Raw genomic sequence first — 13,081 nt, 5'->3', positions numbered from 1 at the left:
TGCACTTGGAGTATGGAACATCTCAGAGTGGGTACACCTGGAGTATGGAACATCTCAGAGTAGGTACACCTGGAGTATGTAACATCTCAGAGTGGGTACCTCTGGTGTATGGAACATCTCAGAGTGGGTGCCCCTGGAGTATGGAACACCTCAGAGTGGGTGCCCCTGGAGTATGGAACACCTCAGAGTGGGTGCCCCTGGTGTATGGAACACCTCAGAGTGGGTGCCCCTGGTGTATGGAACATCTCAGAGTGGGTGCCCCTGGAGTATGGAACACCTCAGAGTGGGTGCCCCTGGTGTATGGAACACCTCAGAGTGGGTGCCCCTGGTGTATGGAACATCTCAGAGTGGGTGCCCCTGGAGTATGGAACACCTCAGAGTGGGTGCCCCTGGAGTATGGAACATCTCAGAGTGGGTGCCCCTGGTGTATGGAACACCTCAGAGTGGGTGCCCCTGGTGTATGGAACATCTCAGAGTGGGTGCCCCTGGAGTATGGAACACCTCAGAGTGGGTGCCCCTGGAGTATGGAACACCTCGGAGTGGGTGCCCCTGGTGTATGGAACATCTCGGAGTGGGTGCCCCTGGAGTATGGAACACCTCAGAGTGGGTGCCCCTGGAGTATGGAACACCTCAGAGTGGGTGCCCCTGGAGTATGGAACATCTCAGAGTGGGTGCCCCTGGTGTATGGAACACCTCAGAGTGGGTGCCCCTGGAGTATGGAACATCTCAGAGTGGGTGCCCCTGGAGTATGGAACACCTCAGAGTGGGTGCCCCTGGTGTATGGAACATCTCAGAGTGGGTGCCCCTGGAGTATGGAACACCTCAGAGTGGGTGCCCCTGGTGTATGGAACATCTCAGAGTGGGTGCCCCTGGTGCATCGCCTGCCCCAGCTCCTGCTGGAGGACCCCCACCACCTCAAGGCAGCTTTTTGGGTTGTTATAAACTCGGTGGGGTGCTCTCTTGAGCCTGGGCCTGTCCCTCTTCTGAGCTACTGGCCCTAGCCGCAGAAGGAAGAAGCAGCCGCCGGGGAAGCAGGGCACCGCCGGGGCTCAGCAGCAGGCACCGCCGGGGCTCAGCAGCAGGCACCGCCGGGGCTCAGCAGCAGGCACCGCCGGGGCTCAGCAGCAGGCACCGCCGGGGCTCAGCAGCAGGCACCGCCGGGGCTCAGCAGCAGGCACCGCCGGGGCTCAGCAGCAGGCACCGCCGGGGCTCAGCAGCAGGCACCGCCGGGGCTCAGCAGCAGCTGCCGCTGCGGGGAAAGCCTCTCCCCACAGGGGCCCTTGGAGCGCGCGCGGGGCGATGCCGCCATTTCGCGCCTCTGGGGCTGGCTCGCTCCTCAGGCGGCGCGGGACGGCGGCTCCCCTTCCCCGCCGTGAGGGGCAGGTGCGGCAGGGGGCCGGCGCCGAGACGAGCCGGGCAGAGGGCCGGCGCGGCGCGGAGCTGAGCCGGGCAGAGGGCCGGCGCCGAGCCGAGCCGGGCAGAGGGTCGGCGCGGAGCTGAGCTGAGCCGAGCCGAGCCGAGCGGCGCAGGCCCGGCGGCCGCGCAGGAAGGGGAGGGCAGGCAGGCGGCGGCCGCCATCATGCGCGCGCCGCCGGGGCTGGTGCGGCTGCTGTGGGCGCCCGGCTGGGGACGGCCGCCGCGCCGCTGCCTCGGCGCCATGGCCCGCTACGGCACGGAGCTGCGGGGGCGGCCCAACTCCGCCGACTACCGCCTCTACTTTAGTAAGTAGCAGCCCCCGGGTTCGAGAAGCCCCTTCCTTGCGGCGTGCACGGTCGGGAGAGCTGGCGGTGGCCCCCCGCTTCTGTTGCGGCCCCTCGGACTGGCTCTGAGCCCTCCCCCTCCAAATCCAGAGGCGGCAGCTTTTCGCAGCATGGCAGGATTAACCAGGTTGGAAAAGACCTCTGGGATCATCAAGTCCAACCTATCACCTAACCCTTCTAATCAACTAAACCATGGCACTACGTGCCTCATCCAGCCTTCTTGAATCTCTTCTATTTTGTGGAGAGTGAGAGGTTTTCCGGACGGATCCGCTATTGCAGGGAATGTAGGCTGTCTGCTGGCGTGCCTAGCCCCGCGGAGGCCCCTGCGGCGTGAGGAGGTGTTTGGAGGCCGGGGGTGAAACATGAGGGTGCTGCGGCACACTGGGCGCCAAGGCCACGGCGCACACTGCGCCTCCGTGGGCAACCTTAACTATCGGAGCTTTGTCTCGCCTCACCTCTGAGGTGCGACAGCCCAGTGGGAGCATGACCTGCCTCTGTGACCATGCCATGCTCCTCGAAAAACGTCATGGGGAGGGAGGCTGGCATGTAAAACGGGGCCCAGGGGGCCTGTGGGGCCAACAGCAGTAAGTGGTACCAAGGAGGGCAAGGGCAGAGCTCAAGGAGGCTTCTCAAAACCCAGTGAGAGCCCCTCTTGTGAGGTTTCAGGCCTGTACATTTGAGTAACAGTGTCATTTCTTGCCATAGTTTAGTTTATTTTTGGTCTGCTGACCTACAAGAAGCTAATTCTGACGTGCGCTGGTGCGAGAGAAGCAGAGGCGTCATGTACCAGCAGTGCCCGGCCAGAACTCCCTTGTGCTCTGTCGCCAGAGAGATGCCAACAAAAGGAGCTCATCTAGAGAAAGTCGTTTTAGTTAATAGGAATAAGCAGCCTACCACTAAACTTTGTTTAATTTCGGAGAAGCATCTGTGAAGCTTCCAGGAGTTGCAAAAGCAACAAACATTTACTTCTCTTTGCTGATGTGGTCGAAAAACTGTACGTCCAAAGCTAAACGAAATCTGTTCTCTGCTTTTTCCCTTTTTCTGTGAATGAGAGTCCTAGCAGAGGTGAAATTCCTTGTGATTTATGTCAGCACTGTGTACTGCTGATATTTCTGGTTTGGCCTTTTTAATATGTTGAAAAATTTGAGTAGTTTGAAAAGCTTAAGCAACCACTCCAGTGAACTGTGTTCCTTTATACAGTGTGAGTAAGGCTGAAGTGCAGATTTGGTCCCTATTATTAAATTAGTGTCGATTCCTGCTATTTTGGAGGCTGACATTGCATGTCAAGGGCATGAACAATTATCCTACTCCTCATTTATTATTTTGGTTAGAATTTGGCCTATTGTATTGGGGGATTTTTCTCTTTGGACCCTGCAAGTCAATTTATTGGAGGTACATTGAAGTCAGGAGGGCTTAATTCACAGGTGGCTCATGGAATGAGGTTCCTTTAGTGTTTTTGTTTGTTTGGGTTTTTTTCCCATTAATGACTCTCTCAGTGAGAAGAGAGAGTGAAAAGATTTTGTCACCTTCATGTAACTTGAGTTGCTAGGTAGTCAGAAGAATAGTATTGAGTACTAAAGCAGTAATTTTTATTCCAGTGATTCCTTGTCATGCAGTCAAATTCCTTGTTCTACATATGTCTTCTTTTTTTCAGTCCTTGGAATTAAACTTCAGAAAGAGTTTTAACTGTTGCATAATTGTGGCATATCATACAGTTCTGTAATGTTAGCAAAACTGGCATTTTATGTCACAGCTTTGGATTTGGAATGCTAATTTTTTGGGTTTATTTTTCAGAAAATGCAGATGGTAAATATATTTCCCCATTCCATGACATTCCACTCTTCGCTTCACCCAAAGAGGTATGTATTTATACCTTGAATCAGTTGATTTCAAAATGATGACGATGTTGATATTCTTTGAGTAAAAATGTAGTTTTTGAAAGTGTTTTTTGTTTGTTTTTTTAGGGATTAACATTATAGCAATTAAATATATAGTGCCAGAGAGGAGTGCTTTTACCTAAGCTGGTTCCTTATTAATGCTCACAGAAAAACCTCCAAGAGATTCTCTGCGAAGTTCAGTAACTTGCAGTGAAATGTAATGAGGACTGTGTAGACAAACACAGTTGTCTCTTTAAGCCTCCTACTGACTGAGGGCAGGGGAGCCCTTGTTATATCTTCTGTTAATGTTCCTCTTTGTTTAGGGTTTCTGTTTATGTCTACTTCAATTAGTTTTCTGCTATTACTCTTTTTCAATTGGGTTTTTTTTTCACATCAGCAGCTCCAGTATACATTTCTCTTGCAGTGGGAGACATACAACATACTTACATAATTTAGGGTGTATTCCTTTAATTCCCCAAAGGAGCATTGTAACTGGGAGCCAACAGTAATGATAATACCCAAGAGAGAAGTGGTAATCGCACCTCTGGAGAATAACAAGGCGTGAGGTGCAGCTGAGTGCTTTCACATCTTGTTAGCCCCACTCCCTGGAGTTTCATTATAGCAATAATGAAACGCCTGGTTTGTGTGCCACTGGTGGGAACTGCCAGTCTTTGGTTTAGACTTAGATTTGCTTGTTAGACTACGGCATGCTTGTTAGACAAACAAGTTGGGAGGGTTTCAGCCATTTTCTTGATTCTTTGGTGGGTCTCTATGGGTGATACGAATAGTGAGAAAGGTCATCAGTTACAATGGTGTTCAGACAAACTTCTGAACTAATGAACTAATCTCTTGAGTTATTTAAAGCGAGAGATTAAAAATATGCATCAGAGCTTTCTGATCAGTGGACCCTAAGTCACTGGAAGAGGTCAGTCTCATTCAGAGAACCATTACTAACATATTCTGTTTGTTGTATCTGTAAAAGTGGTAGGCATTTTTATCACATGTTCCCTGGGGGTTTTGCTGTCCCTGCATTTAGAGTTGAATGTTTGGCAGGGTAGATGATAGTTTGTGATTTTTCTGTGTATTAAATTGCAGTACAGCAGTGTCTGATCAGTGTGGAGAGGCCTTCATTTTGGTGTGTGAGCAAGGAAGGAACACAAGAGTATAGGGGCCTGAGGGGGGAGCATGAAAATGAGTTACTGTGAAGGTCTTTCTTAGAGAGGACATAAGATACTGTCTATTACGTACTTTTCCTACCGTGGTCTAAGCTTAGCGGATTTTATGATGGATAACTCCAACCTCATTTAATATACTGGTTTTATTTGTTCTGTTTTGGGGTTTTTTTTTGTCTTTTGAACTGAAGGATGGTTGTGTTTTTAATCAGTTGTGGAAAGGCTTAAATTGCTGCTTAAATTTTTGATTATCTGGGAGAAAGTGGACATCCTTGCACGTTTTTGCCTTCCTCTCTTAACATCTAGTAGGTTATAATTTCACAATGAAACTGAACTGAATATGTAGTCTAAAAAGTTGTTTAGGCCTTTGCACTCACAACAGTAAATTTTTGTGCAATTGTAACATCTTTGTCTCTGTTTATTTGAATACAATATTGCTCTCTAATGTTCTTCATACGCTTTTTTACTTCGCTCTTTCCTGATAGGAAAAAGAGATTCCTGCAAAGAGGTCAAAGACTACTGGAACTGAGGTACATCTAAGCTTTTTTTAAAAACTATTTCTCCTGTTTCCTTTCCAGCACTGCTATTCTGCAAAGTGAACTAGCTCTCACTGTATAGAGCTGCCATATCTTCAAATGCATGCCTTTTAGGAAGAGAAGGCTTAAAGGGATTTATTGTTCTCCTCTTTGAATGGGCCAGAAATGTCAGCGTTCCTTTATTCATTGAGATGCTCTCAAAGGCAAACACTTTTATGCCACTCTTTGAAAGGTTTGTTATGACTATTGCAGAGTAGATATCTTTTTTACTAGTGCATTCAGAAACAGCTGCAATAGAACCTTCATTAATGAAATACTCATTATACTGTTTGTGGTTTATCTTTGGTGTGTACACAAAATTTCAGAACCCCCAAATCTGTTAGGGCAGAAATTAGACTTAGTACCTGCTTTTTAGAACTGAGGATGTGTCGGTTTTCTATACTCATCTTTGTAGCCCAAAGAGAGAAAAATCTCATCTGCTAGTGGTTCCACATTAACCAGTACTGAATTTAAACCTAACAAAAGAAAAAAACCAACAATGGAAGGTCTACTCAGGCTTTTTCTGTAAACCCAGATTTGTTTATGCAAGTTTCTTTTGCAAAAGCAAGCATTATTTTGCAATGCTTTCCCTGGCAAAGTAAGTACCTAAAACATAGAAGTAGAAAGTGTAAGAAGAAAAAAAAAAGAAATAAATTATGCTTTAAAGCCACGAAGTTTGGGTGTGTGTCCCAGTCTTTTTCTTCTGGTATCTGTTTGGCCAGTCATAATGTGAAACTCTAACTAATCATTTGATGTGGAAAAAGTGTTGTCTTAATAGTTTTGCAACTAGTGTGCACTGCACTGGTGGTGCTATACAACAGTCCTCTTGCAGTCCTGTACTGTGTGTTTAGCCTGCCTTTGCCTTGTGATTTGCTCTATCTGCAATGCTTAGGTAGTGCTTTTTAGATTTGCTGTTGCTTGAGGCCTGCTAAAGTAATACTTAGTAGATGTAGAATCATGCCTGGAATGTGAATTGTTGGGGAGAAAGGTTACTGGCACATGCTCTTTCTGAAAAATCATTGCCTTGCAACATGAATTCTTAATTAGTGCCCTTGCTGGAAGTCAAGTATTCTGTTTATTACCTGCTTATGAATACCTGTTGGTTTACAAAAATACAGAGTCTGTTCTGTGCACTAGAACTGTCTCTGTACTGGGATCCAGGACAGCTTGTTGAAAATCATTTCTAGTGCATTTTTTCCGATTTCTGAATCAACCTACGGAGTGTGGGGGTGAAATGCCATTGAGGCTCAGCAGCTGTTGCTCCCTGAGCCAGTGCAGGCTCCAGAGCTGTTTCATAACTCCTGAACACTTTGAACTGTGGTTAAATAGAACTACAGAAGGAGTAGAGTTAGATAATGGTGATTTGATGATCTCAAAGGTCTTTTCCAACTGGAACTATTTTATGATTTGATCAACATTAGCAAAGGCAAACATATGTTCCAGTCTTTGTGGGTTTCTGATGCAGGTAGGCAGAAAAATGTGCAGGTATCCTGGAAGCGCTTAGTCTTTACTTAGAGGGTGAAAAGTAGGAATGCAAAGGAAAACTTTTTTCATCATCTTCTTTGGGAGTGGGGGAGAAGAGAGAAAATAGAGGAATCTTTGTGTTCAGGAAAGCAGGTTCTTACAGCAGGCTGTTCAGCAGCTCTCTTCACCTTGGCCTACTGAAAAATGGAACCCTGTGAGCTTGTATGTAGATAAAGCATATCTTAAAATGAGGAATTTAGTGCTGTGTACTGATTTCTGAAGACTTGAAGCACTGCACTCATTACTGCAGACCAGGGATGCAAAGACTGCTACTGTTATCTTGTGTTAAGATGATTCTTGCACTGAATTTGGCCAGAATTCAAAGGCAATAGTTCCTCTTACCCTGGAAACACAGTGGCATCTTTAAAACTTGTGTTTTGTGGTGGGAGTTACTTGTTACTCTCAACAAGGGCAAGCACTCTCTTAATGAGTGTGTGCTAAATTACGCTGAACTGGTGCTCATCAGATGGCAGTTTAGCCATGGAAAATGAAGATAATTCTGCTGAGTTTGTTCATTTTGTCTAATGTATTTTAAATTGTACTTTAAATTCCTGATGCCAGTAAAGAAGGTGAAGAGGAGTTTCAGTTTTCAACATTTGTGGGATAGGGAAATGCATGTCTACCGGTCTCTGTTTTGCAGCCTCAGCTTTTAGTTCTAAGGGCAACACTGTGGTGTTTCTGTAAGAACTAATCTCAGAAGTGCAGTCATTGCAGTCATTTTACAGATGTTTTTCAGCTGTTTGAACACTAGAGAGTAGTTATTTTGAGGGAGAAACTATGCTGAAGGAAATCATACTCCTCTTCAGTCACAAAATTATGAGCTTGCAATCTGACCTTTGTCTTAAGCATTGCACTCGAAGTCCATTCTTGCTCAAATCTCTGTGAAAGATATCATAAGCTTCACATCTTTGTCTTGAAGAGCAGTTCCCACTGTGCTTACAGCCACAACTATCAGAGGCTGACTGTTGAATATGGTCTTCCATGTCTAGCAGAAAGAAGGTTTAAACAGGCCATCATTTTCTGTACAAGACAAATGTGATGCATTGCTTCCCTGCTGCTGTGGAAGGGTTTGTCATTGCACATCTTTGGCCAAGTATTCACATTTCATCTCATTCAGAGGATTCTAGTGTTTATGAGTATAAAATATTTAAAATGGTGGCCTTGGTAAGGAATCTATTGAAGGACACAGAGATGATAGTCCTCTGACATGCAGGCACCCTGTGATGGTTTGGGTGTACCCTGCCCCCCCTCCCCCACTTTAGAAATCACCCAGACTAGGCTCAGTTGGCTCTGGAAATATGAATGAAGCTATTTATTTACAGCTAGCACAATATACAAGCAGGTATTTACAGTACATACAGTTATAGACAGAAATATACAAGGGAAAAGGTAATACAGAAACACAACTCCCCTCCCAGAAACCTGAGTCCCCAGGAGGGGCTCTCAACCACTCCTGCACCTTCCCCTCTCAACCTTACCCCAGTCCTAAAGAAGAATACAGGTTTGGCCAAGAGGTTAAGAAGCAACGTGGGTTAAGCCAAATGGAAGGTGAGATTAGGGAGTAAGATGTTGCTCAGCCAGCAGCCCAAGCGAGAGTGTTATCTAATGTTTTCATTTCTTGTTCAGCAAGACTCTGAGGGAAGTAGACATCACCATTGTTTTCCTTTCACAGCCTATGATCTAGTTCTTCTCACCAAAACATTCTACTCTGCTTCAAACAAGCACACACCCACAAGAGCATTTGCAAAAAAAAAAAAAAGAAAAGGAGACAACTTTTGGTTTATTGCATCCTCTAAGTTGTATGGTGCTGGAATGCCCTTGTGGACTCCAGTTGAATTGCTTCTCCCAGGCAAGAACTTTTGATCACTTTAGTTAGGTGGGGTATAAGGGATCGCAGAAGTGGTTGTACAGTCTGATACAGGTGATCTGATAGAAGGCCTCATGCTTGGAAGTGTTCAAAACTGGTGTCGGAGTTGTCTAGTATGCTTCATGGGAAGGGAAGAGCTGTCATTTCCAATACAGCACAGGTGCAGACTTGGTACTGACTTTGTCCTCTGTCTTAACTACAATCTCAATGACCTCTTTGCTCGTGGTAGAAGTTTGTATGTATTGTATGTAACCTGTGCCATAGCATATCCATTTTGTGTGTTCCAGATTTTAGATTATCAATGAAGGTTTCATCCTGATGCTTGAGCTTGCCCCACCTTTTTCTATGGACATGTCCAATAGTTGCAAGCTTCACTTCATGTTCTTATAGATTAATAAAAACTGAGTAGAACAAATTTTCATTCACCAGTCCAGGTAAAATCTGCTGGCAAAGAATTGCTTTACAGAGTAAGCTGCAGCAATGATTTGATCAAACTTAAAATAAATGATTCCTTAAACTGGATAAAGCTGGTATTTCATGTTCATTCAGGTCATGGCTGTACACTGAGCAGTTTTGCAGGTGAGTGTGTACAGTAACTAGTTTATCAGAGACTATGCCTGACACCACTTTGGGGGTACCTGTAAGTGCAACTTGCATAGTGTTGGTGATCTCCTTTTCACTGTAACATTAAGGAATTACACCCTGAAGAGGCAGCAGGCACCTTGCATTTATGCTGAACATTGCATTTCTTTTTTGCTCTGTGGCATGTTGATTTGTTTTGGAAATGTCCCATTGACTTCTCATTTAGATACAGTATGTTGGGTCTCCAGATCTTGTTGGCATCTGGTTTGTTGTTTTCTTTTGCAAATACCTTATAGCAAGTGCTACACTGGGAGTGTTTACAACAGTGATACTCATTTTATTAGCAAGCTTCTCCACTTATTTCTGGCTTTATTTCATTACAGTCCTTATTTTCTTTCTCCTTTTTTCCTTAGTTTTTACCCTTCTTCTTTTTTCATTTTGTTCATACTGCTGCTGGACTGTAGCTCATCTTTTTTTGTTCTCTTTAATCCTCAAATGCATGTTGCCATATTCAGATGATGGCTGATGAGAATCCCTGCATAATTGCAAATGATGAGATGGAAAAGAAATGGAAATCACTGCTACCTTTTCTTTCCTTTCTCTTGTCTGCTCAGAGCTTCTCAGTAAGCAAGGATCAGTAGCCCTCAAATGCTGCCTCTAATGCTATCAGGGATGGGATACTTTTTGGTCCTTTGTTTTTGTTTGTTTTTTTTTTCCTTAGGCACCCTACTATAAAGATGACTTAAAGTAATTGTAAGCTTTGGCATATCTCTTCTCCCTGTCATGCAAAGGTGCTAGTGAATGGCAGTCATACCTTGAAAAGTGGTGATGTTTGTCATTTTATGAAATTATACTGGATTTCTGTTCCTCTCTTCATCTCTCTTGTTTTGTCACTTTCCATGTTCTGCATATGTTGCTCTGCTTCTTCAAATAGGCTGAGCTTTTGGAGCTGAGCATTAAGTATTTCAGCCCATGGTCAAAACCATACCTGTTAAACCCCTCAATTCAAATGCACCAAGTAAAAAATTTTTGAAAGGAATTTGGGAAAGGAAATAATTGACCAAGAAAGAGAAAGTTAGGTAAGGAAGAATTGTTTCTGGGAAGGCTGTATCAGAGTCCAGAAGGGACAGACTATAAAGATAATGTCAGAAATTCACTTCATGGTTTGTTTGCTTTTTCTCCTTTTCTTTTTGTGTAATTCAGGTCTGTAATAGAATCATAGAATCAAGCAGGTTGGAAGAGACCTCCAAGATCAGCCAGTCCAACCTAGCACCCAGCCTTATCCAGTCAACCAGACCATGGCACCAAGTGCCTCATCCAGCCTTCTCTTGAACACCTCCAGGGACGGTGACTCCACCACCTCCCTGGGCAGCCCATTCCAATGCCAATCACTCTCTCTGTGAAAACTTCCTCCTAACATCCAGCCTATACTTCCCCTGGCACAACTTGAGACTGTGTCCCCTTGTTCTGTTGCTGGTTGTCTGGGAGAAGAGACCAACCCCCACCTGGCTACAACCTCCCTTCAGGTAGTTGTAGACAGCAATGAGATCAACCCTGAGCCTCCTCTTCTCCAGGCAATAACAAACCCTGATCAAAATGAGCTGTCTTCTATAAGAGTCTGCACAGCCAGAGCTAGCAGTTATCTTTGGCTATCAGTTTTACTGGGAGAATGCTGACTCATGGTTTACCAGGATACAATAGTCTGTATTTTTCTTGCTGTTCTCAGTACTTGCTGTATGAATATGTTTAACTATATTTGTATTGCTTTTTATCTTTATATGGTTTTCTTCTTTCAGAAACCAAAACCTCCTGTTCTCTGTGTGCAAGTGACATTTTTGCTTGTCTCTGCAAAAGTGATATCATGATACATTACAAGTGATGTTCAGTTGAAATGGAATGCAGTGTTAAAGACAACACCTCGACAAAGCAAACACATCCTGCAAGAGTTCCTATGCATTGTACTTAGTATGTAGTTCTTAGGAAGTAGAGAATGCCATGTAGACATTCTGGTGGTTTCTTCTGATGTCATTTTTCTGCTGGTTTTCATGTGTGGTGTTAGGAATTGGAAAATACACTTTTGACTTCTCTGTGTTGAGCAAACAGACGATTTTTTAATTATTGTTATTCCTGTCACATCTTCAAGGTATCGTGGAGCATAAGTGCATCTGTCTTGTGTTCCCTTTAACCCAGGCAAGCTACGTAATGACCCTGGGTTAGATGTCCCATTGGGCTCTGTCAGGTCACTTCCCCACGCAGGTGGGTTCTGACCTTTTTTCTGAATCTAGGAAACTGTTTACTCCTCTTTCCTTGCATACTCCAGGAGACTGTCTTTCTGAAGAAATTTCAGCTAGCAGTCATCATGAGGCTAGCCTGTAGTAACTAGAACATCTGACCTGTTGTACAGTCTGCTGTCGTGAGGTGGAGTCCCTTCTACATTAGATGCTTGCAGCAAGAAGTGGTCTTGAAGACAACTGACTGCTGTTGTACTAAGGCAGCAGTTAAATGGTTAACTTTTCAAAGCAGTAGTTTTCATTTCATGAGACATGCTTTTTCTGTTTCTGGAAGATGTGTGAAATAGTCTGTTGTAACAGTCTTGAAAGCGTAGAACTGCTCAGTTTGGGCTTTGAGAAAATAGATTTTTTTTTGTTATGCCCATCAAAAATAAAGATAAAAATACCCATTAGCAAATGCATTTAACGCCTGAAACTAACCACTGAATGGCATATGCAGATGGTAATCTCTGAACACAGGTGGTGTCTGACACTTGCATTTCTGTTTGCAGCTGAACCAGGGACAGTTTTGCAGCTAGAGGTGGGGAAAACATTCAAATAGTAGGCAGGAATAGGTGCTTAGTCTGGGAAGACAAGAGTGGAAGAAAAATTCCTGTGGGTTATTTAGGCAAAGAGGGAAACAAGATAGGAAAGAGGAGGAAAACCTCCCCAAAATTCAGAAGTAGACTTCTTTCTGTCAGTTTAGTAGTATGTGTTCTCATTTTCACTCCAGTGAGTCCCGACTCATCACTGTGAAAGTGTGATTGCCCTTTAAATAAAACTTTTTATTTTTAAATGTAAGCACTGCATGAAGTTATTAATCTCTCATAAATGCTTGTGGCAGCTTAGCATTAGAGAGAGAGAGTACTTTCAGGGATTTTTCTGCATACAAATTAATCTGTCAGGCTGTCACAGGACTCTTGACAATTCCTATCTGAGTGATACCACAAATTATGAAGGCCTGGTCTTAAAGCTGAGTTAAATCCAACTGATGTTTTTTTGGTTTTAAGAAGAGTATTGTATTCATGTCAGTCCAGTTGTCCTACTCCAGGAATTGTTTTGGCAAAGACCTGGAGTAACTGTTGACCAATTAAAGCTGAAAATCAGGATTTACAGGCTGCCAAAGCCATTGTATTAGACATGGTTAGGAAAACATGCAGTGCCATTTAATGAACAAAACCACATGATTGTGGTGGAGAAGAAATGCATGTATAATTCTAGGAGTAGTCTGTAAGTTTTCTACCTGTAGCTACCAGTCAGAACAATTCATTGACCTGCTTGGCAGTTTCCTGAGAGTTTCTTGTCAGCACTGGCTTTCCTGCTGCACATTTCTTTTTTTCAAGTGTTTCCCAGGTGGATGTGCAGACTGTATTTGGTGCTCTTCCAGCCCTCCCTTGACCTGCTGCTACATGTATGTTGCTTTGTTCTCTCTGCTTCCTTAGTTTTGACATCTT

The 13,081-nt window shown here is 44.3% G+C and overlaps 1 protein-coding gene across 1 annotated transcript in view; it reads left to right on the top strand.

The window, feature by feature from the left end:
• The first annotated feature begins 1,516 nt into the window (after nt 1–1,516).
• PPA2 (inorganic pyrophosphatase 2) overlaps nt 1,517–13,081 on the top strand; it is a 37,472-nt gene continuing 25,907 nt past the window's right edge. The window contains exons 1-3 of the mRNA XM_064148435.1: nt 1,517–1,721; nt 3,555–3,619; nt 5,295–5,339. Coding sequence (XP_064004505.1) covers nt 1,580–1,721; nt 3,555–3,619; nt 5,295–5,339 — 252 coding nt within the window. The 5' untranslated portion in view covers nt 1,517–1,579. The remainder of the gene's footprint in view (nt 1,722–3,554; nt 3,620–5,294; nt 5,340–13,081) is intronic.

Source organism: Pogoniulus pusillus, chromosome 9 (assembly GCF_015220805.1).
Source record: "Pogoniulus pusillus isolate bPogPus1 chromosome 9, bPogPus1.pri, whole genome shotgun sequence".
Classification (NCBI taxonomy): Eukaryota; Metazoa; Chordata; class Aves; order Piciformes; family Lybiidae; genus Pogoniulus; species Pogoniulus pusillus.
This window is presented reverse-complemented; position numbering and strand designations above follow the sequence as displayed.